General features: G+C 44.3%; 1 protein-coding gene across 30 annotated transcripts in view; it reads right to left on the bottom strand.

The window, feature by feature from the left end:
* Positions 1–4419: 4419 nt before the first annotated feature.
* The window catches only part of KIAA1217 (KIAA1217 ortholog), a 355093-nt gene continuing 334240 nt past the window's right edge, over positions 4420–25272 (bottom strand). For 19 of the 30 annotated variants that reach the window (XM_072925432.1, XM_072925429.1, XM_072925437.1 and 16 more), the window contains 11 exons: positions 24780–24910; positions 24394–24541; positions 22282–22777; positions 21292–21472; positions 16870–17024; positions 16108–16254; positions 12078–12197; positions 9115–9192; positions 7336–9006; positions 6758–6880; positions 4420–6022 (listed from right to left, as the gene is read on the bottom strand). In XM_072925432.1, coding sequence (XP_072781533.1) covers positions 5528–6022; positions 6758–6880; positions 7336–9006; positions 9115–9192; positions 12078–12197; positions 16108–16254; positions 16870–17024; positions 21292–21472; positions 22282–22777; positions 24394–24541; positions 24780–24910 — 3745 coding nt within the window. In that variant the 3' untranslated portion in view covers positions 4420–5527. Of the gene's footprint in view, positions 6881–7335; positions 9007–9114; positions 9193–12077; positions 12198–16107; positions 16255–16869; positions 17025–21291; positions 21473–22281; positions 22778–24393; positions 24542–24779; positions 24911–25272 lie in introns of all 30 variants that reach the window. The other 11 variants (XM_072925444.1, XM_072925446.1, XM_030264512.4 and 8 more) reach the window with 8 other exon arrangements.

Raw genomic sequence — 25272 nt, forward strand, 5'->3', positions numbered from 1 at the left:
AAAACAAAGCAGCTGTTCATCACTTTGGGTGTCCCTGTGTCACTGTTTCTTGCTTGGCAGAGGATAAAACCTCTATCAGTGTGTCCATTTACTGCGAGGAGAAGGAACTGTGGTACTGGGATGTGTTGGCTGATGTGCTTTTAGGCTGACCTTATTTCATTCCCGAGTCACTGTTACAGTCCTGTGCTTTGATCTGCTGCGGTTTTGATCCTTCTGAGAAATCATAAAAATTGGCTGTGAAGAAAAGTCCCAGATACAACAGCTGACCTCTATGAAAGTTCTCACTTGGTGCAATTGGGTGCACCTAATTCCAGGTTCCATAAAAATGAGCCATGTTCTTGTGGTCTCCATGCAAACTAAAATGTCTTTTCCTCCCGGAGCAGAGGGGAGGTGGGTGCATTAGCAGTGTTTGGGTGTGTGGTGTTGGGAGGAACGGGTGTGTTTTGTGAAGGGCAGAGGAACTAAGGATGGTTTTTGTTTCAATCCTGACAGTAAAGTGTACTTCAGCTTACTGGGCTTTCAGAGCACAGTGCTGTGATACCTCTAATGCTGTTCATCAGCAAGTACCCATTGTCTTTTACTGGATCTGTATTTTGTCCCATCATTAGTCTCAGAAGCTTGTCAGTGGGTGCTGAGCATCCACAGGAAGTCACAGAGGTCTCTGAGTGAAGGACTGTACTTAGGGAGGTGCACAGGGGAGCCTGGGGGTCTGCACCTTCCTCTGCTTTGACAGCCATTTTGATAGGTTAATTTCCATTTTGTTGTGTTTATAGATAATTGGTAATTTTACTCCTGAACCCCAACACATGGCTGTCAACTTTTGTCTTTGAGAGCATAGAACTGTAAATGTATTAAATGAAGAAGAACACAAGGTCATCTGAAAAATTAGGAACTAAAAAAACAAACATGCAAAACATGACTTTTGTTGACTGACAGTGCTGCAGGTACAAATGTATTTCACCTCATCAGTCTCCATGCTATTCTCTGCTGCTGCACTGGTAGCATGGAACATGTAGGGGAAACCCATGACTTGGGGGGAAAGATGCAGGGAGCACCTACCAGGGCCGTCAGGGAGAGGAGGTTACCGAGCTCCCCCTGAAGAAAGTAGTGAGTGACTGCATATCTGAGTCTGGAAAAATGCTGTTTTTTCTGCTTCTTGAAGACTGCCAGGATTTGGTTCACCTTACATTTCAGCCAGTGTGGCAGCTGAGAAAATAGACATTTTTAGGAGTCATTGCTATGCCCTGATCTTAACTGCAGCTACCTCCTTAAGATAGACCCTTATCTGTCATGCTTTTTTTATTGTGTTGGGGATTTTTTTTTCTTTTTCCCCCTCCTGTGGAAGAGAAGGGTGACAGTCTGACTCAAAAGGGAAGTGCATGCATGCAGTAGACTGTCCTGAGGTGGATACTGTCAGTGTTCCTCTGGAAGCTGGATTCAGTGGGATGAGAAGCTCTGCAGGCTTGCCGAGCAGGTGAGGTGAGCCCTCCCCCCCAGCTCAGCCACTGTAGCCAGGGCAGATTGCTCTGGGCTGGGGCTATGGCTGGGTTTTGACTATTTCCACAGCTGGAAGCTCCAAAACTTCCCTGGGCAAGTTGTGCCAATGTTTGGTCATGGAGCAAAAAGGGATGTTTTTTTTTTATTTTTAAACAGAATTTCTAAACATTCTATTTGTGTCCATTTTTTGTTTCTGTATTTCATTAGAAGGATTCAGACAGGGCTTGGAAAGTACTTGTGGTCTGAGGACTGTTTGCAGCTGTGAAGCTGCAATTTGTTAGGGATAGGATAAGCTGAGATCTGATGAGAAAAAATGTGTCAGTAGCAATGGTAGTATTTGGATTTTAAAAATGATTCCTAACAGCAATTCCTGCTTCAGTGGTGATCAGTGGTTTAGTCTGAATTGTCTGTCTGGAGCGTGGCAGTTGGAAGGTGCTGTGTGACTGCTTTTTAAGATTTTAAGGGGTTTGTTATGGTCCCCATTAGTATGGCTCACAGCACTGTTGATGTGGAATTAAGACATGGCCACAGTCCAGACAGTTTCATACCTTCTTTTGTACTGCTGCAGAGCTGAAGGAAAATTCTTTGCTGAGCTGCACATTAAGGGCCTCAGGTTCCTGTGCAGCCTCTGAGAGCCTCTCCACTTTGTTCAGGCAAGACAAAAGAGTTTGAAATGTGGCCTCATTTACTACAAAAAGCTGTGGTTTTGTTCCCAAAGCCAGGTCATAACACCATTCACATATAGATAGTAATTAACCAATTAATTGTGCCAGCCTTTGGAAAGGGGTGTGGCCTGAAGGGGAAATGGCTTAACGCTGGGCTGCAATGCACCCTGCAGTGGTGCACCTACCTGTGGCTCCCAGTCATGAGACTGTCAAAAATCTGCCTTAACCATCTGCTATCAAATCCATGAGTTTTTAAGCCTGCAGGAAGGGCTGCCTTTTGGAGGGGATCAGATGGGTTTTGGCCCTGCACACTTTATATGTCCTGCACATATTTCCCTGCTATATGCCCCTGTTTGGCTCTGCCTTCCCAGCGCTGTGTCCTGCCCAGCACAGGGGCTCTCTGCTGTGTCACTGTGTGGTTTTGCTGCAGTCCCTCCCTATAGGAGGAACTGGCTCACACAGAGATGATGCTTACTCTGCTGTGAGGTCCTTGGCTGGCTCTGACTGTGAGCTCCTTCAGCTGCTTCACCGCTGGATTTCAGAGCAGTTTCACTTGTCCCATGGCTTGACCCAAACTTCAGTGGCAGCCACCTCTACCAAAACTGCTTTTCATAACCATTTTGCAGTGGGAAGCCTGTCTTTTTCACTAGTGTCGAGTTCGGATTTCTTCTGTGTCCAAGGACTTTATTTACAAACCTGATGGTTTTGCTGAGTGACAGCCTGTGTACAGCTCTTCCCTGCCTGTGTTTGTGAAAGCCTGGTACCTTCATTGCTGGACAAGCAGGATGGAGAAGGAATAAACATTGCCTGGCTTGTGGCACCGGCAGTGCTAACTGTGCAGTGGGTTATGAGCTGGCTGAGCTGCTTGTTTCCCGGGGGTGCTGCACCCCAGCACTGAGCAGGTGCACCAAAAGTGCAGGTCAGAGTGTAGCTGAGGCCTCGGCTGGGTGTAGTGTTCACTGCCTGATGCGATTGTCACATCACCAGCAGTGAGCACAGCACTGCCTCAGTGCCCGTGCACACCAGTGACTGTGCAGGGTCATTGGGTTGTTATACAACCACTGTCTGTGTCTAAATTCAGCCAGACACACAGAATGTGCTGCTGTAAGCCCTCACCTGCAGAGGCTCAGAGAAGCAGCTGTGGGAGCAGTGCCAGAGCCACGGGGGCCCCTGTCTACCAGTGCCATGGCTCTTGGGGACACCTCACGTGCCATTACAGACCATCAGTTATTGGTAAGTCACTCTTGTTCAGCGAGTGTCCGATCCTTGGGAGGTGTCAGACAAACAGCTTAGGAACAAATCCTGCTACATGCATTGTTTAGCTTGAGATTACATTTTGGCTGTGTAGAGGGGGAGCAGGGTACCCAGAGCTGCTGCTCTGTGTGTGCTGTCAGTCGCACGGGGAGCTGGTGACAAGCTCCAGCATTGGATCAGGCAGGTTCCCTTTGGAGCCAGGGAATCCTGTACGCCATGCGTGAGCAAGCAGAGATCAGAGCAGGCACTGGAGCCACCGGTCCCTGCTGCGCTGCCCTGGCTGGAAGGGACCTGGCTCCACTCCAGAGGGGCCCTGTGGGTGCTCTGACCATGCCTCGTGCTTTGCTTTGCCTTGGGCTCCCCAGCCCCAGCTCGGCTCAGCCCAGCGCTGAAGCTCCTGTGCTGGGGATGGCAGCAAGCTGAGCCCGCTGGAGGCAGACTGTGTGCTGCGCTCCTGAGGGATGGCTCAGTGGTTACTCTCACCCTCCTGGAGGGAGGCAGACTGTGTGCTGCGCTCCTGAGGGATGGCTCAAGGATTACTCTCACCCTCCTGGAGGGATGCAGACTGTGTGCTCTGCTCCTGAGGGATGGCTCGATGGCTCAGTGGTTACTCTCACCCTCCTGGAGGGAGGCAGACTGTGCTGTGCTCCTGAGGGATGGCTCAGTGGTTACTCTCACCCTCCGAGGGTACCACCTTGGAATGATGCTTCTAGGAAACTTTCCTTTTCACAAGGGGAAATAAAACAAGGAATGCCTCAAGGTGGAAGGGATGATACCTCATTCAGTCATTTTCATTGCTAGCTGATTTTCTAACTTGACGTTCCAGCAACAAGCTTTTATTGACAGCAATTTGAAAGACCCCATTTTGAAATTACTAACTAGGTGTGGCCTTAATTTGGGGAAAATCAAGTCAGGTTTTCTCCTAATGGCTTAACACCTCAGGCAAACAGCTGAACAGCCAATTGAGACCATCTGAAAAGTTACTAGTGACAAAATACAAATATATAAGCATGCAGCCCTTTATTTTTGTAAAGATCTTTGCTTATCATAGTTCTGTATATTACATTATGGTGTTATACAAATAAATTTATTTACAAAACCATTAGCTATGCAAGTTTTTTGCTCTTCTCCTATTTAACTGATATCCATCTTTTTCAACCCTTCCCCATATATATTTTTAAGCATGCATAAAAATTAACTTTGGTGTCGTAAAACTACTCTATGTGCCCAGCCACATACAGTATTTATTTATTTATTTATAGATATTTATAGATATGTACAAAAGTTTGCCAGTATACAGAACAGTACTGAAGTGTACATTTTAAAATCCACAATGCAATACATTAATGGGCTACCAGGTCTCAGTAAAATAAAAATGAAGGAAAAAGGGTGGATTGAGCTAAGAAAAAAAGTAATCAGCAACTATCTATATGTGTAAAACAATTTATTTTTTCCTTGTCTGTCAAATTCTTAAATATAATCTGAATGGCAGTGCAATAAGTTGAGTTGCCTCATACACACATAAGACCAGTCTTGTTCTGTTTCTTGTGCAGAGGTTTACTGTCCAGCATACTACTTTCAAATGTACATTACAATAGTATCAAAATGTTTTGGCAAAAACATCTCGAAAGGAACCATGACATTTGTTGACAAAAATAGAAATCTGTAACAAAGCTAAATAACACCAAAATAAAAGAAAAATATTTTAGTTTCAGTTTTACAGTTGAATATAATCACACTTTAGTATATCTCTGTTCACTTCTAGACCTCATAATGAAAAATAGCTTTATACAAAACAACTTAGTAAATTTTTATCCATACAATTCCCCATGCTCAGTACACCACTGTGCACACGCAGTTCACTCACACACCTTCACACTTTTTTAAAGAGGTGCTGCCCATAGAAAGAAAATGCTCTTTTATCATTACAACAGCAACTGTTTTCCAAAAGCTTCACTCTAATCTAGTGTAGTGATTCAGTATTTAGCACGTGATTAGTATTAAGCCTCCAGCAATACAACAAAATGGTTACGTTCCCTGGTTAAAATATTGGCTGCGGATTCTGTGAACAAAAAGCCTCGGTGACCTGGCAGGTGTGCTGTGCTTAGCCTTTAGGATGGCTCCTTGACCGTGGATGGGGCGGACTTGCTGGCATTCCCGTTCTGTGCCTTGTAGCTGTTGAAACTAGGGGTGTGGATTGTCCTGATGCTCTTCATACCTTGGCTCAGGGAAGGGGGGGAGATAGAGGAGGGGGGGGAGGTAGAGGAGGAAGGAGGGGGTGGTCGGCCGTTCTGAGTCTGCAGCGAGAAGGAGAGGTGGTGACCTTTCCCTGGGTAAGTGGGGCTCTGCAACTTGGAGGAGCCATTAGAGACAGAGGGGATGAGGGAGGTAGAGTAAGTTATGCGACCTGTCTGAGGACCGAGAAGGGAGGAGGAAGGAATGGAGGTTTTAGTAGGTGGATTAAGAGGGTTAGAGCTGTCACCGCTAGAAGCAGGTGCTGAGCTGCTTTTCCCAGAAGTGGGAGAAAAGGCTGGGATCTTAGAAGCAGGTAGGGTAGGAGAAGTAGCCTTATAGTCCCCACCAGCTTTCTTAGCACTTCCATTAGCCTGCAAATAAAGATGTCAGGAGACAGTTTGTCAGAAAGCCGGTAACATGATAAACCAACAGGACCTGGGAAAACAGCCCTACAGAGAATCAGAACTAACAGTTCGAGGCCTTAGCTAAGTCCTGCAGCCATGGACTGGACCTGGTAGAAAACCCAAAGTGCCCAAGGGAGAGTGCATAGAGAAAGAGCCAGGAGAGCTGTGTGAGAAGGCGCGACCTACGTGTTACAGAGCAGGCACTACGTCGGCCATGCTGGCGGAATTAACGCGAGAGGGACGTCCCGCCGCGGGTTAATGTGCGCCCACTGCCACCTACACCAACGGGTTAGTGTCCAGGGCTTCCTGTAAAGACTCTGAACAGAAGCATTCCCAGTTCTCCTACAGAACCACCACGTTAACCAAATGGAAAGTAAACAGGTAGTTGACATCTCAAAATTACAGGTGAATACCACAGTTAAAAAAAAAAAAAAAAAAGAATTAAGAAAAAAAAGCCAAACCCAATAAACAAACAGACAACCCAAAACCCAACCAAACAAAAAAAGCAGCAGGTGTTTTATTGCAGACATGCATGCACAAGCATGGTGAAAAGATCAGTACTGTCATGCCCCCAGGATCCAAGATGTCCAGTTTGACCTCAGGCATCCGACATTTGGTATAATCTCAGTCAGTTACTGGAGTTTTAAAATAAACAAACAACATGAAATGTCCATCCAAACAGCGAGTTTAGGGTAAAACTACCTGTCTGTATTGGCGTGGATCCTGCAGCTTGTGCTGTTTGCCTGCTTTCTCCATGCTTCCCTGTCTAGTTTTTGAAGCCATGGGCACTGGCATCCGGCTTGTCTGGGAGGCAGCGCTGGAGCCCTGCGGAAAGGAGTGGAGGGGCAGGGAGGGGAGACAAGAAGGCGTGGTCAGTGCGAGGGTGCCTGAACAGAGGACTGCACACCATGCGCCGAAAACAAGCCACAGTACTACATGCAGGGAAAGTTCAGGAGCTTCACACCGCAGGTGTTAATTCCAGAATCAAATGGAGAAAACTGCTCAGCTACTGCTCAGCCTGGATTTCATGTCAGTGACACTTGTCATTTCACACAGCGGATTATTCGACCCAGCTCCCCTGCATTTGCCCATCACCAATCAGCAGCAAAGATTTTTAAAAACCCCAAAAACCAATGGTCTATTAGCTGTTAGACACCTCGTGGGGAGCCCAAACAAGCCACCTGAAAGGAAGCAAACAAATCACAAGACCCTCTTGTTTAATGGTGATTATTGCAGATTTTAGAAAGCAGCTGGAGGTTTGATTTCTCGGACTAAGGTACCTTACGTGAAGTGGCTGGGAGTGATGCAGGGGGCTCTACACCAGCAAGGCTCTCATCCAGCACTACATGCTCTCGGGATGGGGTCTCTGGTACTATCTGGGCAGAGAAGGGGACAAAGCTTCCCTCAGAGGTGTATGTGTTTTCAGGGACAGGTTTTGGACTCATTTCACTGATGGTGTTTTCCAGCTGCTTTATAGTCTGCTCAAGGCTGTCTAGCGTTCTGTATGTACTCTGTCGAATTTCATCAGTCCTAGACAGGGACACTGCAGCTCCGGAGGGTCCCTCTTGCTTCCCAGAAGGACTTTTATCACTCTCCTCAGACTGAGACCTAGTGATTTCAAATCTCTTTGCTTCCTTGTGCTGCTTCAGGGTCCCATCTTCCTCCTCTTCTTCATAGACCACAACCTGCAAGGTCTTCTTCCCAGTCTTGGTTCCTGTCCGTATTGCCTGTGTCAGAGCAGCCAGCTGCTTTTTAGGGAATTTAAATTTAAATTTTTTCTTAGAATCCTGCCTGCTTGCCAACTGATCGGCAGAGTCTGAGTTTGCTTCTGTGTTTAGCCCATAGATCTGACGGTATTTGTTGAAATTTGTCTTTGTGCTTTCCTCCTCTGCAGGAGGTCTGCCTTCTGCAGAGTCAGACCGAAGGTTAAATAGGTATGGCCCCTGGGGACCATGAGCTGCAGAATGCTCTGTGGTTGCTTTTCTGTCATTAGCTACTGGTGACTCTTCCTTCTGCCTCTCAGAGACTTCACATACTTCATTTTCTTCCTCCTCTTCTTCTTCTATTTTTTCATCTGTCATCATTTTTTCCAATTCCTCATCACATTCCTCAAAAATGGTAGAAAGCCGTTTGTACGCTGACCTAATATCCATCGGTTCATCAAAAATGATGATGACAGGCTTTTTGTCCAGACACACCACAGGCTCTTCGCTGTCCATGTTCTCGGGGTTGCCCTTCTCAGATGCCACATCCTTCCTCGCGTCGATGTTGACTGTTTGCACATCTCCTCCTTTCTGGCTCACTATGTCGTGAACTTCCCCACTCGAGAGCACCTGCACAGCTGTTTTGGTAATCATGAAGGCAATGTTTTCTGTGGGTGGGTTCTCTTCACTTGGAGAGCTGGCTGGAGAGTCTGTCTCTTCAATGCTGTTTGCTCTGGACACTTTGGCTCTCAGCACAACCTGATTGTAGTTGCCTGCAGACACTTCTTGCTCCTGCAAGGAAGGCTGAGGCCCCGCAGCCTCCTGCATGTGCCTCAGGAGAGGGACAACGCTGCTGACGGGGATGTGCTTGCCTGTGCTCTGCAAGGCTTCACCCTGAGGCACGCCCTGGAGAGCATCTCTTGACAGTCTGTAGTTTGGCTTTTGTTTTCCAGTCTCAACAGCTGGAAAATGTGATCCTAAGATATCTTGAGCCCCTCTTCGTTTGTCCTCCTCTGGCAAACCGATGCCAGACAGGTTTGTGCTCATATTCTGAAGGTTTTTGTTAGAATAGTCTGTACTGTCTACAAACAAACCCTTGCTAAATGTAGGACTGTCATTCATTGAAAAGCCACTTTTACTGTCAGCTGTACTGGATGAATCAGAACCCAATTCTTCTTCAGTTCTCCCTTCCCTCTTCTCTTTAGGATGGTCACTATCTTTGGGAGATCCTGTTGTAGCCCCATACACCTAAGGGGGAAAGTTGGATTACTTAGTTATTCAGGGCTTTTATCTTTACAGGACTTTTATTTTCCCCCAGGATTAATCTCGGGGGAAGCGCAGACCTCGTGAACTCACCACTCCATTTACTGCTGCAGAGACATGTCTCAAGCTGTCATCTGATTCCTGTCTTTCTTCAGGGCAAAATTCCAAATTCTGGCAGAACAGTGCATGATGTTACTGCTTTGTGCTATGCATTAGGTCAGGATGGGATGTTACCTTGTTTTAACAAGGCCTCCAGTATGCATAAGCACATTAATTACCTTATTTCCAACACAGTGCTCCATGACCTGTTCACCTTCCTGCTAAACCCCTCCAGCCCCCCCATGTTTTTATAAGATTGAAGCTGAAAGTCTCACAGTATCTGGTCACATTCTGCTGGGACACATCAAAGGGAGGCTGACATGGAAGAGCTGACAGCAAGTCTGGCTTGCCTTGAAAGGAAGTTTTATACCAGTAAAAGCTGATTTTCAAGTTACATTTTGCTCCTTCTAATGTTGGTCACACCTGAGCAGTGCTGCTCCATCACAATTAGTATCATTACAGTCTGAGCACTTCTAAATCCTGGCTGCAGCTTAGAAGTATTTCATCAGAATTACCAGTGACACCCTGTGGTGCCTGTGGAAGTGCAGAATGAAACACTGAGTTACATTCACCTACAGCAGAAATGCCGAACACCAAACAGAGAGGACATCCACTGGCTCAAAAAAAAGTGTGTTTATTCCCAGCAATGAAACTTCAGGGGGACTTTTTCTTTATTTGCAAGTGAGGACCCCTGGAAATGCTGTTTCATAACACCAGGCTTTTCTTTGGGGTTTGGTTTAAGTGCTAGTGACAACTTAGGAGAAACAGCAATCATCAGGATGAAGGACTGACCTGAGGAGACACCAGGACTATGAATAAGAGAGAAATCTACAGTCAAAAGACAGCTCACCAAGAAGGAAAGTAATTTGGCCTCAAGTGCCTGAAGGCGGTGAACCAAAAGCAATAACGCTGACATTGCCTGCTTGAGACTAGAAGCTGACTCCTAACACACCAGAAGGACAGATTATACTTATGTGAGCATCCAGACATGCAGAACAGTCAGGAACATTGCTCTCCCAGCTGAGATGGATGAGTGATGGTGCAGAAATCCCCAGGCTGGCTGTGCATGCACGCCCCATGCATACAGAGGTTCACCAGGTATAGTTTCTACACCTTACGTGACATTTTCTTATGTGCTGTTGGAGGATTTTACAGAAAAACTTGACTCACAATCAAACCACAGAAGCAAGAAAGCCACTCATACACCAGAGTCACAGTTCACCTCCACAAAGGCTTGTTCAGCAGTAACAAGGATGAACAGCTGCTTCCTCACATTTCTAAACGAGGAAGAGCTCTCACACAAACCAGCACAGCAGCAAGGCCTCAGTGGGCAGGCTGACAGTCTGCATGTTGTGCTGAGAGGCACATTGGGAACCAAACTCCAGGGCTTGTGATCCCCTCAGGCCCTGACCTGCTCAGTGCTCAGCACCTCCCAGTCCCACAACATGTCAGACACCCCAGAATTAGGCCAAGTGACCAATGGCACTTGTTGCCTCTGGATATGCTGACTGTATATCTTTTTTTAACATGTTCCACTTCTAGTTCCAAGCATCAGTGAAACACCTCACAGTGTCCTTGTACAATGTGTCTTATTTTTGGAACTTCTGCTTTTCTACTAAAAAAATAAAACCACAACAAAACTAATTTCCTCAATGATTTTATCGTGACCATAATGTTCCATATTTAAAGCCAATAAACACTCTGTCATGTCAGATTACAAAAACAGATCTCATTAACCTTAATTTCCTGGACTCTGTGTTATTCAAATAAACATCATTTTATGGCAGTTACTTGGCAGCACCTTTCAAAGAAATGTTTGTGCTACAGGATATGCAGTGTCCTGATTGATGACCCAGGATTTCATGTAACAATACGATCTTCTCATTCTGACAACAGCAGTAATGAGGATGAATTCACACTTTTTTTTTTCTCTGTAACACTGTCATACACACAGAACAGTTTGTCCTTTTTCCCTCATACCCACGGACCTGTACCCTCACTCAGCCAGCTGTTTGCAGCTTTAGACCAGAACTGCTGTTTGGGCAGCTCCAACACAAGTCCTTAAGTGCAATGCCGTGACCTGGCAGCACTTGCATACACACACAAAATTCATGAGGAGGTTGAAATGCTGTGCTGAAGAGCTGTGTGTCCTTCCCCACCATACCCACCTTCACTGCAAACTCACATTTGGCTGACAAGTTGTCATGCCTGCACAACCCCTAATGCAGCAGTGATGCAATTCATTATTATTGAACATAAAAAAGAGGTCTGCACGGGCAGAAGTACTTGTCCTTTTCTTGTCCTGCACATTGGCTGCATGCTAAGTCAAATCAACTCAGTTGGCAACTGCAGTCCACGCACAGCTGTGAAATTTAACCTTGACCTGCCTACAGCCCCAGGCACACAGCGCCTCTTCTCAGTCCCGTGACTGAATTTTGGGCATTAACTTAAGCATAAGGGCAAATTCCTCCCATCCACTTTGACTCTGTCATCCAATAAACTGAATGGGATTTCTGAATATCTAACAACTATTTCTGGAACCAACAAATGAAACAAAACAAAGCATACATGCTCAAATTGGCTCCAGAGACTGAGAGGAACCATTAACTCCCCTCAAGCTTAGGAGAGATGCTTCACCATCCATCAGCAGAACAGCTGGGGAAGGATGCTCTAAGCAGTCTGAGCATCTCTGACAGAAACTGATGGGTCCTGTTTTGATTTCACAGAATGATAAAATTTCATGCAACCATTGTACTATTGCTGATGAGACACATAATGCAGTTTAATATAGAGTTCTGTGTGAGCATTTCTGAGCCGTACAGAGATAAAAGGAAAGAAACTGCTGGGCAGTGGTGGATGGGGGTTAAAGAGAACAGGATACAGGATGTAAGATTAGTTTTGAAGGAAAGAAGGTTATGCCAAGACTGGGTGGCATGTCTACAATTGCCACTTGTTACCTTCTTTTCCTTGTGATGCATTAAAGTCCCAGGCCTTATGTCTTTAACATGTGTATCATTTCTGGACTGTTCAGCATGACTGTTTGAGTTTACATCCATAAAAGAGCACTTCTGGAAAGCCTAGGAAATAAATACTACAGGTTATCAGGAGACCAAGAACTCTTACACAGAAATATCTGGAGATGACCAACTACAAAGAGAGCACTTGTTGTTAACAGTCACAGCTCAACAATGTTTTCTACAAGCTCATGAGATAATAACAGAGATTTCAGACTATCAGATTAAGAGAGCCAGGGCATCCCTTCCAGCCTCTCAAGACTCTAACACCATGCTGACCTCAGTGCTCCCTGTAAGGAGGACAAGCTCGTTTTCTGACTTTGCAGACAATGGAGATCCACAGAGGTGCTATCCAAACTCAAGTAGGAAGCCCATGACAAACTTGGGGCTTGTGACAGCACCTATTTCCTTGTGGCTGATAATGCAAGAGTCACATAACTCCACTTGTCCCACAGACTGTTATTGAAAGTTTAAACATGGAGATGTGCCTTTGTCACAGTCTTTGATAATGAGCCATAAATTGACTGTCCCAACCTATAGGCTTGTGGGCGCTGGTCTCCCACCAGGCATCCTCCAGGGCATGGCTCAGACTTCTCAGACATTTATTTTGCTATCCTCCTTTCATTTCCTTTGAGTTTCTCTATCCAGCTGGCTCCCAGACCTGGAAGAGCAAAACTAGCACTGCCACTATCACTGTGCAGTGCAGGAAGAAAATGTGCCTCACCAGAATTTCTGCAAGCCTCTACTGCCACATGGCCTGCAGAAATGGAGATGTGCAGGGAGGACACGGCGAAGGGGGGCAGTGCTCACAGGAGTCAGACAGTGCAGTAAGATTTTATTGTTATACCATATATTAGGGAAATTATTTGATTCCTGGCAACTCATGAAATTAATAGCCCTAATTACAGATTCGAATCAGGCCTGTCCTTTAAATACTGTATTCTTTATATGTATTGCATGTTAATGCAAAATCAGAAAAGTAAAGATAACAGAAAAAATCCAGTGCAAAAAATCAGGATGTAGACTTTCTTCTGGTTTTCCATTACATCCCATTTGTATGTGTTAATAGACCAGAGTACCTAAGATGACATGAAACTAATAGAAAAAATAGTCTTGCTCCTCACAATAGAGGACATGGACTTTTCCCCAACTTACCCATTTGTGAGACCAGTGATGTGGGTTTGAATAAAGCATCCTCAAAGTCCTTCAGACTCTAAGTGTCAAAAAAGTACCCTTTGGTACTTTTCTTTTCACCTTCGCCCTGAAATATCTGTAATAGTCTCCAAATAGTTTGAGCTACAGCCATTGATAATTATGATGCCTTTTCCTGTTTCATTAAAAATCTTCACATTGCACTCAAGTTTCTTCTGAACCTCCAACAGGTTTTTCAAATGGGAGGCACATGGGTACTTAGTCATGGATGCAGCAGCACAGTGTGTACACACTGATCACTGATCTTGTACACAGACATAAAAACATGGCATGTTTTCACATCTACACCTGAGGCAGACTCAATTTTGTGGCAGCATCACTGACCTGGGAGCTCCTGTCAGTTTGTTACTGTAACTCCTGTTTCTTTCCAAGGCATGCAGATGTGGCCTGGCCAACATGTTCTTCTTGTTCTTCATGTGGACTTTTTATTCAGCAAAGCATTATGACCATTAAATGATCGCTATCATGTCTCTGCTGTCATACTTCACTGATCTGAATCAAGATGATTTACACAGTAAGGATTTTAAATGTATTTCCAGACTTTTGATGAAAATACAGAGAGATACTGGGCCTGTTGCTGCTCCCTATGAGACTTGTAATAGCAGCAACACCTGCATCAAGGTCAGTGATTTCAAAAGCAGACAGGTCTCTATTATGCTGCAATAGGGGTTTTCTTGTATACTCTGAGGTTCCAGATCTTTATAACAATGTTGTGTGATGTTTGATCAAATGCCTTACTAAAATGTTTATAGGTATACACAATTCAGTTTAAGCAGTTGAACCTGTTACTTGATCTGAGTGTTGTTTCCTTTGACAGCTCTCTGTTCCACTGCATTGTGCTCACTGGCATAATTGTTTATGTCTGGCCTTTAATTCTTCAATGATTTAATTCTATATCTCATTTTCCATCTTTCTGCCTATGACTGACATCAAACTAATGAGCCTGTAGCTCTTAGATCAGGCAATTTGCCCCTTCATAAACATGGTATTCTGTTAAGCTTCTAAAATATACCTGGTATTTGGTATTGGTTTGAAATTAGTATTGCTAGCCCCCAAAGCTAGCATTTAAACACCCATTCCCTGCTGAATGCCATTCCCATGCCTATTTCTCTTCCTCAGCTTCTCTCAGCCCCCACTTTCCATACCTTAGCCTCCACTTCACTGTCCCCAGCTGCAAGGCAGAGGTTGCTTTCCTAGAGACAGAGATGCTGTGACAGCTTCTGTGTCCCTGTGGGAATCCAGGGCTTCCCTCTGGCTGCCCTGGAGGGCCTGGGACCCTGGCAGGGGGTCAGGAACCCCCCCTGTACAGAGCCCCGAGAGACACTGTCTGTGATCTCTGTCCATGGAGAGGAGTTTTCAATCTTACAGGATAAATTACCAGCTCTGAGTGTTTGATATGAGTAATAATTAAGTGTGGCACGGGTGCAAAAGTAAAATTTTAGGTTTCTAGATTAGGGGTTCAGAGGGGACAAGATGGAGAAAATTGGGTGTGTCCTGTCCTTTTTCTCCTTCTTCATGCCCTCCATGTTTCACTGTAGTGTTGGCATTTTTCTATTGGTTTAGGCTGGGGACATACTGTTCAACATAGATGATAGATATTGGCACATTATTGTAAATATAGCACACGTAGTTTCTGGTATATAATGTTTGTACCATCCCACTGAGGGCAGAGCCCCACACGCTGCCCTGCAGGACAGACCTGCAGCAGGGCAGCAGAACATGTTAGAGATAAACAAGAATAAACAACCTTGAAACCAGCACAGACGAATTATGGCTTCTGCTTTGGCAACGGGGCAGAAAGACAGAGATTTTATACAATCTCGGAATCATCAATACCACAGATTCCAACATGTCCCCAGCTCTGCTGTCTCACTGCTGTCATCAGCACACGGGGGGGGATAAGGGTGAACTTCTGCTCTCGCTCTTGAAATCAGCACTGGTGGGTGAGAGCTGAGGGAAGGAGCAAGGTGCACCCCTCAGAACGAACAGCTAGAGCTCAGTGCCCACATCTCCTGTGCTCTGAATGCTCCCTGGGCAGCACCAAGCCCACCTGTTGGCAGGTGGACAGCAGGGATCATCTCATGTTGCAACAGCATTCTAAAATACCAAAAATTATAGCCAGTTAGGCTGATCCACATCTCCCTTCCTCATGTGGGCATGGAAGAGGACAGAGGGTGCCCCTGGAAAGCTGGAGATCACTGATGGTAGCTGGAATAGTTGGCATTTACTGCAGCATTTCCATCACTGAAGTGAACTGTCCTATGTGATGTCAAGTGAAGGACCAGCAAGAGAGCACTCTTCGATGCCACTGGCAGAGTGATGGACCAGTTACACCACAGGAAATGGCAATGTCTCAGTGCTCAAACATTCTGGGAAACTTTGGATCATAGCATATCCCACCAGAAGCAGACCCAGTTATTGTCTGCTCCCACCAAAGCACACATGACAGAGGCTCTCAGCACCTTGCCAGTCTGGTACTGGGTGAGCAACACTAGGCCAGGGACGACCACACCAAACGCACACCAATGTTTTACTTGTCCCATTTGCATGTGCAGGCTTCTCCAGTGGCAGCTACTGCATTCTTGATCACTGTCTCAGCTCCAAACCTCTTGAAAAAAATTTGGCAGTACTTTCAAAACATGTACCACTCAATGCAACAAAGTGGTTCTGGGCCAGGCTAGCAGACCTACTGGAAATTGCACTGAGGCCCTAGAAGTGATATCGGGCAGAGGTGTCCTCATGTGCAACCCAAAAGGCATACCTGTAATTCTGCCATTATTTTATCTCCTTCCTCTTCCTCTTCATCTTTTGCAGCTGGTGCTACAGCATGCCCTGTGCTCCGGGAAAATGCCTGGTCCTCTTTAGGGGCTTTGGATTGTGCTATTTGCCCAGCATCTTCACTGCATTCCTACAAGGGGATGAGAAAGCACAGACAAATAATACAGCTGAACCTTCCTGATGCAAAGTAAACACCAAAAATTCAACACTACTGCAACTCCTCTCTTGCAAGGTCCCTCTTCCTGCTACTTCATCAGTTCAAAAGCAACCAATATTGCTGATGTGATTATATGTTCACAGATGAAAAAGCTTCTGAAATTGGACTTCCCACCACTTCCTTCCAGAACAGATGGGGAAAACAAGCCCAAAGAAACTAATTTGCAACATTTCTGTAAGAACACTCTCAAATCTGGCTTTATCTTCCCCATCTGTTTAAGGCATGCTTTGTTTTTTGTTTGTTTGTTTGTTTTTTATTTTTAATCTTCTTGCCACTCTAAATGAAAGCAGCCTGTGACTTGCCTGCTGCATTGCTATAAGAGCAGCAAGACTCCTGTAAACAGAACTGATCAAATCTTACTTGCTCATTTGTCCTAACAGAAGTGCATCCTGGTGAGCAGTTTCAGTAGCACTCCAGGACACAGCTCTGCCTCAACTTATTTGGTGGTTTATAGGCCCAAGCCAGTGTCTTGTCTGTTTGCCAACCTCTCATCAGGAGTGTGGCTGCCTAGAGTATGAATCACCAAACCTTGAGAGCAGCAGCCTCTTTTCTGGCTGTGTAGATGACATCTCCTGATCTCGTTGTGGTCAGCCCTGACCCCGGCAGGTAACTGCGCCGTGGAGGTGGAGGAGGTGGAGACTTGGTCAGCTTGTCATTGTCCTGTTCTCCATCAGGAGCTTCTTCTGCAGGTAAACAGCAGCACAAAGTAAGCATAGGTGAAGGAGAGGAAAATAGTATTTGCATGCCTGCCTTAACTGGAAAGGCAAAAAAAAAGTCTTAAAAGGTCCTGTTGCTGAATACACAAACAGAAACACATTTGGTATTCAAGTGTAACTTGAAATGAAAGTAAACAGTCCTGTACTCACACAGAGAAACTGGATCACTTCCCCCAGAAATTTTCAGCAAAACTCCTGTCCTCCAGGCAGCTGTGTCTGGGTGTAGCTGTCGGTGTACAAGTGGGATAGCAGAGCACACGTGTGCAGGAGCATGTAAGGCACAGGTTCTGGGTGCCTGCTTACAGACAGTGCCCCTCAGCCTCCTCTGAGAGCAAGGCCACTGACATGGATACAGTGAGACTCCAGCCTGGAGGCTGCTCATTGTTCTCAGCAATTCTGAAGCAATCAGCACAGCTTTCTGCTCTGCCTGGGAGGTGCTGCTGGCAAGGTGCAAGGAGCTGAAGAGTTCTGTCCATCTCATAGCTGCACAACTAGCTAAGTTCACACAAAGGCTGAGTGAAAATGTAAGCAGTACTCTAGAGATGCCACCCTTGCATTTCAGTGAGTCCTCTCATCTCTGAGCAGGGGGTATTTATTTTCAATTAACTTGCTATAATTCTAGGAATGTACAGTTTTGTTTTTGAATTATGATATAAAAGCCCTATACATATTTTTTCTAAGCCAAAAAGATTCAAATACCAAATGCAAAGGCCAAGCAGAGCCAGCCCTTCCTTTCTGAGGAGAGTCTTCCTAGAGAAGACCAGTTCAAACTGGCACTGCCCCTGAGGATGCTGCCCCACCAGCTGCCACTTCCTCCTCCCCCCATCCCTGGACAGCATTATTTCCAGAAGCAGCATTACCCAGCTCATGAACTGCCCCTGAATGTTTCTGGTTACAGGCTAAGCATCATAAATATGGCAATAGCCACTGTTTTCACACTGTTGTTTACAGTGTTTGTTTCCAAGAGCAAAAGAACGACCTTTCTGCAGCCACTCAGTGTTATATAAACAGCTGGCATAAATATAATCCAGAAAGATAAAACATCCTGCTTTTGGGATTATCCAGCTGTTTAGGGCTAAGTGTTCCCTATGGGGAAATTATTGCATAACTGCCCACTCCTGTCAGGCTCCTGCAACACTCCAGCTAGCCCTGGGGACTGGATGGAGCCCTTGTGTGACCCAGTTTAATCTTTGTTTCCTTCTTAGCTCAAATGTTCTTTGAAGCTGCTTAAGCTTAAAGAAATGTTCAGTTGTATTAACTCCCTCCCTGGTTATCTGGCACTATGATGTAGGGCTTTTGCAAATTCCTACTCCTCTTAATGTGCACAACCCATTACCCTCAAACTGTTAGTGACCCTCATTGCAAGAACTCCAAGTTTTTCTTGCATTTAATGAAAGCAAGGTTGGATGAGAGACACAGAAGGCATGAAGAAAACATGATTCTTACAATCTCATTCACATCTCTGAGACACTCATCCATCTCCATCCTCAAAATGGGAGATAAAAAACACAGGTAAGAAATATTGTCACTGAGTGTGGCAGGAGCACTGGTTATTGAAGGCTAATCCCTCTCAGCCCCTTAGTTGGAGTCATTAAGGAGAGGCTGTGATGGGGCTTGCTCATGGTCAGTGCAGTGACACTAGGCTGCCCATAAACTTTAAACATTGATTTCTGTTTTATTTACTAAACCATTATATTTCTCCAATATAGATGGGAAGGAAAAAAAATAAACTTTAGAGGAAAAAAATTACAGGGAAGATCTTACCTGTTGGTTTTTTTTTTTTTCCTCTGGCAAATTTAAAGAGGGACATGAATGAAGGTAAATGAACAAATTTAACTCATTAAGCCTGAGACTGCCCATGAACAAAACCTACACTTTATGGAACCTTCTTTGTTGCCAAAGGGCTCAGCACTTCTGTGAACAAAATGGGAGTTGTTTGTCACCAGCTGTTTCACTAACCTGCAGCATTTGTCAACAGGCACACATAGATGGGAACCAATTGCTCCCACCACACAGACTTCTACTTGCACCAAAACAAATCCAAAAGGTTTCAAAATAATAAAGCCTGCCTTGAGGCAGTCTCTGCAGTCAGATAAACTCTCTTTAATGGAAGCTACTGATCACTCATCACTTCCAAAAATCAGGGCATTCTCACATATGAAGGCACAAAGAGAGATGAAGGAGACCAACTACTAATGTACATGCTAGAAAAACATCACATTTTTCACGGAACAGTCCTGGTACAAAGATGAGTTAGACTCAAGACATTAAAGAAATACTTGCAGAGTCATGTGGAAAACTGTGTGAAGTGTGTAATTTTATTTTGCTTTGTGCTTTGCAAAGAAAAAGAAAGTGTTTCTTCATTGGGAAAGGTTCTGTGTGGAGAATGGATGGGACACAATCTGGCAACATGATCTTTCTGGGCTCTGCAGCTGAGCCAACAGAGGGCTCTGCTCATTTATGGTCAAAAATTTTTATGTATTTTATTGGTAGATAGGTGGTATGTCTTTCTTATGCTGCTCAGTTTTCAAGTCTACAGTAGACTGGTACTGAACTTCACATCCTCAGTCACAGAAGAGCTGAGTGGTATATGAGATATTTAAGCAGATATTAAGGAAAAGTTTTGCTGTTCCTGTATTTATGTTACTGTTGCAGGATTCATTATGCACAACAGAAGGCAAATGTCTCAATCTCATCAAACTTGTTCTTAAATCTGCTGACTGCACACTGTGCAAAATTGTACTCTAGAAGTGGATTAGTTAACTATGTAACTTACAAAACTTCTCAGTTACTGTGCTCTGCACTTTTTAAGATGTCACAGCTCACTGCACCCATATGGTACTTATTTTCACAGACTTCTTCTAGTTATGCCACACATTATACAAGCTAATTGTGTTGATAGCCAGTAATCTCACTGAAGGGTGCCAGAATTCTAAAATTATTTTATGAGGTTCAACAGAATTTATTTTAAACATGTATGTTGCAAAACATCCAAGAAGCCAAACTTGGCAGTGTCAAAGGTACGCACAGAACAAAATGCTGGATCTGAAAACACTCCTCCCAAATTCTATATTAATTTGTCTACACAACCCCTAGGGCTTTGTTTTTCAGCTTTTTACTATGTTGGCATGCCAACACCTTGAGTGCAGCATGCAGCTCTAACCTCCACAGCTCCAGAAGGACAAAGTCGAATTAAACAAGGGCAACTGAATCTAGCCTCTAGGAGAGGGAGCAGCTGGCCTGGATGGAGGGACCAGAAAGGCTGGAAGTTCAGCTTGAAGTCTGTGGGGCAGACTCCAGGAGAGCTCCAGGATATTATAAAGGTTTATCCACCGCCTTCATAATTTTATGAATGAAATGAAGAGCTGTTGTTTGCCAAATTAGGGATATTAGAGCTATGGAGAACTCAGTGAAGCTGGTATGATACCAGTTTAAAAGAGATGAAGGAAAGCTCCTTCACAAGATGGGAGCTTGCTGCCACAGCAAGAGGGTGCAAATTGTATAATCAAGTATAGGGGAATTGCTGAATAAAAGTTCTATAATGGATATGAAAAGGAAGAGATTTGGATATTCCCTTTAAAATCCCAGAATGGAATGGAATACTAGTAACAAACTGCAGAAGGCAGCTGGGTTCTGTGCTCATCACACACAGCGTCTCCAATTGCCTGTTAGAGGCTGAGCTGGATGGACTTGCATATGGGTAAGAATCTAACAGCTGATGTGTGTTTGTCTAATGGGATAAATCTAAGGTTTGGCTGAGGCATCTTTTTGCTCCTTGGATTTTGAATAAATTCAGACATGGATTTGTATGTTAAATTGTGAAAGAAATAGGACTGAAAGGGCATCTCAGCATCTTGCTATCTAAGTAGATCTACCTGTATAATTCTACTTCAGTGCTAGTCTAAACCATTCTGTCCAGTAATGGGGACCTTGCATCCTCCTCATTGCCTCATGCAGCTTCAGTGCTTCAGTTTCCTCATCTTTATGAAGTTTTTTCCCTAATGCCTAACCTGGGTCTTCCTGCTTGCAATTGCCAGCTTTTACCACCATTCTATCCACACATAACAAGTTATTCTTGCTTTTTAAAGCACATTTTTGTGTATTCAGAGATTGTTTTGTCCTTCCTGAAGATCACAGCAATCTATAAACTGAAAATATTCTAGAAAGTTGGAAAGAGAACCTCTCCTTCCCAGATAGGCAATTCTTTAGCCCCATTTACTCTAGCAAACCTTACCTGAGACTTCTAGCTTTTCTGCTGCATCTCCTTTAGGCAGGGCTGCTGGCTGGGGAGGCATCTCCAGGTTAGGAATGGACTTCATTATATTGGCCTGGGCCTCTTCCAAGAGCTTTTCAAATTCCTTTCCATTATAGTGATCAAGGTTTTGTCTTTTCTCTTCCCACTTCTTTTCAGCTTTCTAGATAAAACCAGTAAAGCGTCTATTTATTTTTCTGATTTCCATTGTGAACACTTATTTAAAAATAAATTCCATGTGTAAACATTATAGGCAGTATGGATAGATTCTTTCAATTCTAGAAAGCAACTAAAGGAAATCCATGAACAGTAATTGCACACTCTTCTGATTTGTATTGTGTTAGATTTGACACAAATACATGCCAGACTGACAAGGGCCACTGGTCACTAAAGGAACAAAGGCAAAATTTAAATCTGGGTCTCTGCCTCAATACATCATACTGGTGATTAAAGTGCCTGTCTATAATAAGACACAGCAGTTCACCTCTGGGTTTTCCAACTGGAAACCACTGGAGCTTCACATTCTTTCACTTTTACTTCTCCATAATATGGGATATGGAGATTTAAAGAGTGAATGAAATCCACATATGCAAGTGTTGCCAGAGAATTGTATGCTATTGTTAAAAATAAAAGGTATTCTAAAATTTCTAAAACAGAATTCTGATTTTTTTTTTTCAATAAAGATAATTTAAAAAACACAGTTACCTAATTTTGGTTACATGTAAATTTTCTGTTGCATTTAAAATCATATAATAGTCTGGGTTGTAAGGGACCTTTACAGGACATCTAGTCCAACTCTTCTGCAATGAGCAGGGACAAAATTAGAGGGTATCTTCAGAAGTACAGTGTAACTAGAGGTTAAGTACATAAATCCCTAGAATGCATTTGAGAAGTCCCACCTGCAGCCTCAAGAGTGAGACTGGGAGCTCAGACCCAAAGAGAGGACAGCTGTTTGAGTAGAATACACCGTACCTCAATTGATACAGCTCGATTTCTGGTACTTGCACTGTGAATTTCCTCAATGAAAAGGCTTTGCATGGTGGTGCCATTGACAGAGACCTGTGGTGCTGGTGTGGCTTGTGTGGGCTGGGATCCTGCCGTGGGCTCTTGTGGGGCCGGGGTGGCTGAGGGGTGACCTCCTGCAGGCACAGCTTCACCGTGGCTGCCTGCAGAGGGAGAGCCCTGGGCGTGGGGGACCAGGGCTGCCGAGTGCTGAGACTGCTGGATGACAACAGGCGAGCTCTGCACGTGATGGACGGTCATGGCTGAGAAGGGGATGACTTCTGACTTGACCGATGGCACCTGGGACTCGGATGGGATTGCTGTGAGGTTTTGCTGTGCATGTCCCTGGGTGGGCTTGTGCTCCTCTTGGCTTTTCAGAGTGTCAGCTGCCGTGGACTTTTCCGTAGCAGAGTATTGCACAGCTTGGGATGGATCCACACCCCTCAGCAGTCCTTCTGTAACATGTCTGCCCAGCCAAATAAACACAACAGCACATGGTCAGCACACAGGCCAGTCATCAGCAATATGCAACAATAAACTCTTGCAAAGAAAAAGCACCAAAATCAAAACAATCAAAATAGTAATTTTTTTATTACCCTGATGCCCTTAGTTGTATGATTTTATAGCTTTCTCTCAGAATCAGAAGCTCAGAATTTTAAAGAGGCTACTCTAATTCAGACGGTTTTGCCATCTAAGGTGTTTACAAACCTTCAGTGATGTACTGGCAGTTTCTCACCAAACCAGGAGTTGATTTGGTTTGCTGGGTTGATTTTAGAGTGAGAATGGAAATCAGTTGATTAAACTGTATACAGTGTATCTAGCTAAACAAGATGTTCCTGGACTAGAAACACAGAAAAGTGAAGCTACATATAATGAGAGGCAGCAGTCTGGCATGTTGTCAAAACAGAGTTTCAAATGAAGGTTCTGTATCAAACGATGCTCCATAAAGGTCTTTCCTGTCAAGATGTGGGGTAGGTTGAGCTGAGGACATAAAGAAGCAACTATTTCTGGCAGCTAGCTGTGAAATGTCTGAGCTTCTGAGTGTTGCAAGCCATCAAATGCTGTGAGTTTTCCCATTATTGAAACAGATTTTATGAGGCTTAATATGCAATTTTGCTGCAAAAAATTTGGTAAAACTTTGGTATGCATAGCTTATTGTTCTATTTTTCTCTGCAAGACAGGAAGTAACTATAATAATTTTTAAGAAAAGAAACTGATGTGAAAGTATATAGATGTTTGTCTGCATGGAAAAGTAAGTGATGGCTCTTATAAAACCTGTTATGTAAACCATTTTATCCATCTGTCAGTACTGCCAAATGCATTTTACATATGCTCCAGGAAATACAGAAACACCGGCAACACTACATTCCTTAGAATAATGGCAGCGACAATAGGCTCATGACTTACATTTTCCTGTAATTGAACTAAAATTGAGACCACCACCACTGACAGTTTTGAGCAGGAATTAAATCCAATGCCCATTGGGTTAAATAAATCAGCAATCATTTGCTGCTTAGATATTCTGACAAACATGGATAAACACTGGCACTTAGTGGACATTAAGTTTTATCTAATATTTCAGCTTTCTCTAATGCATCTTCTCTGCAAAGAAGAGAAAAAGAATTTGAAGCATGTTCTTTCAGAAGGTTTGGGATACCTTTATCCAATTACACTATTTTCCTATTTTTTTTTTTACAGTTACATTTTAGGGAATTAACTTTTCAGTGTCAGAAAATGTTTCTGTTAGCTTAAATTGCTATAAATACCTAAAGTTAATTAGCTCAGGTATGAGACTGTTGCCACAGTAAGTTCTCTCATCCAGGCACTTCCCAGATCTGGAAGTGCTGATGTGAGAGGTATCTAGTCTCAATTGTAAAATCTCAGTGGCTGAGGCTGCTGGTCAGAGTGGACTCACTGCACAGAGCACGGAAAAGGCTAATTTGATTTCCCTTGAGAGGTCTCTAGGATTAATCTATCAATACTGCAAACAAGCTGAACTCAGATTTGCCACAGACGAGGGGGAGAACAGAAACCCAAAAGCTGTTCCAGCCCTTTAAGCTTGAAGAAAAGAAAAGAAATCACCTCCTGAGCACGGTGAGGACATCGGTCATGCTGCGCACACGTTTCAGCAGGCTGTCCAGCTTGTGTGGCTCCTCCTTCAGGAACCTCACCGCTTCCACCTCAATCCGCAGGATCGCTCGCATTTTATTTTGCAGTGTCGGGAACTCTCCTGCAAAGAAAACAATTGTGAAGCTGAAGAGGAAATTATGAAAGCCCTGGGCAGTAAAAGATGATTGGGTGAATGTCAATTACTTGAATGTCTATCTTTCTCCAGGGGCCATGCAGCAAGCTCCCTAATCCCAGCTTTAAATCTTTTTGAAAGTGAAAGTTAGTGCCTCCAGATCAAAGGCAAAACTGTTCTCTGTGGTTAAAAGAAAAGAAACAGAAGTAAAAAGGAAAGTACATACCTTTCAGGGTAGCAACAGCTTCTCCCACTTGACGCAAAAGAAAGGCTCCATCTTCAACATCTTTCAGTGTAACTGCCTTGCTGGAAGCAGCAGAGTCCTTCTTCAGGTCTTCAACAAATGTCTCCAGCTCACTGGCAAAATAAATAACATGGACAGACAATTTAATCAGGGCTTTCATATTGCAAGTAAATATATGTAAACAAATGGAGTAAACTAAACCAGAAACCACAACTGAACTGTGGCACCTTCAGACCTGACATCACAGGCTAAACAAATGACAGGATACCATGAGGGGAGGTGAGAATGCTGGACACGCACAGCACAGGAACAGACTTGTAACTAGCTCAAGTCATTGACTTTTGTGACAGGCTGCAGATGTGCAGAGCATCTTGACCTCAGGGCAGCTGTGCTACAAAGGGCAGGTGGGCTGGTGAAACACACCAACAGCAAGCAGCCCTCTGGGGATACAGCTGCTCGAAGGGTACAGACACTA

Source organism: Taeniopygia guttata, chromosome 2 (assembly GCF_048771995.1).
Source record: "Taeniopygia guttata chromosome 2, bTaeGut7.mat, whole genome shotgun sequence".
Lineage (NCBI taxonomy): Eukaryota > Metazoa > Chordata > Aves > Passeriformes > Estrildidae > Taeniopygia > Taeniopygia guttata.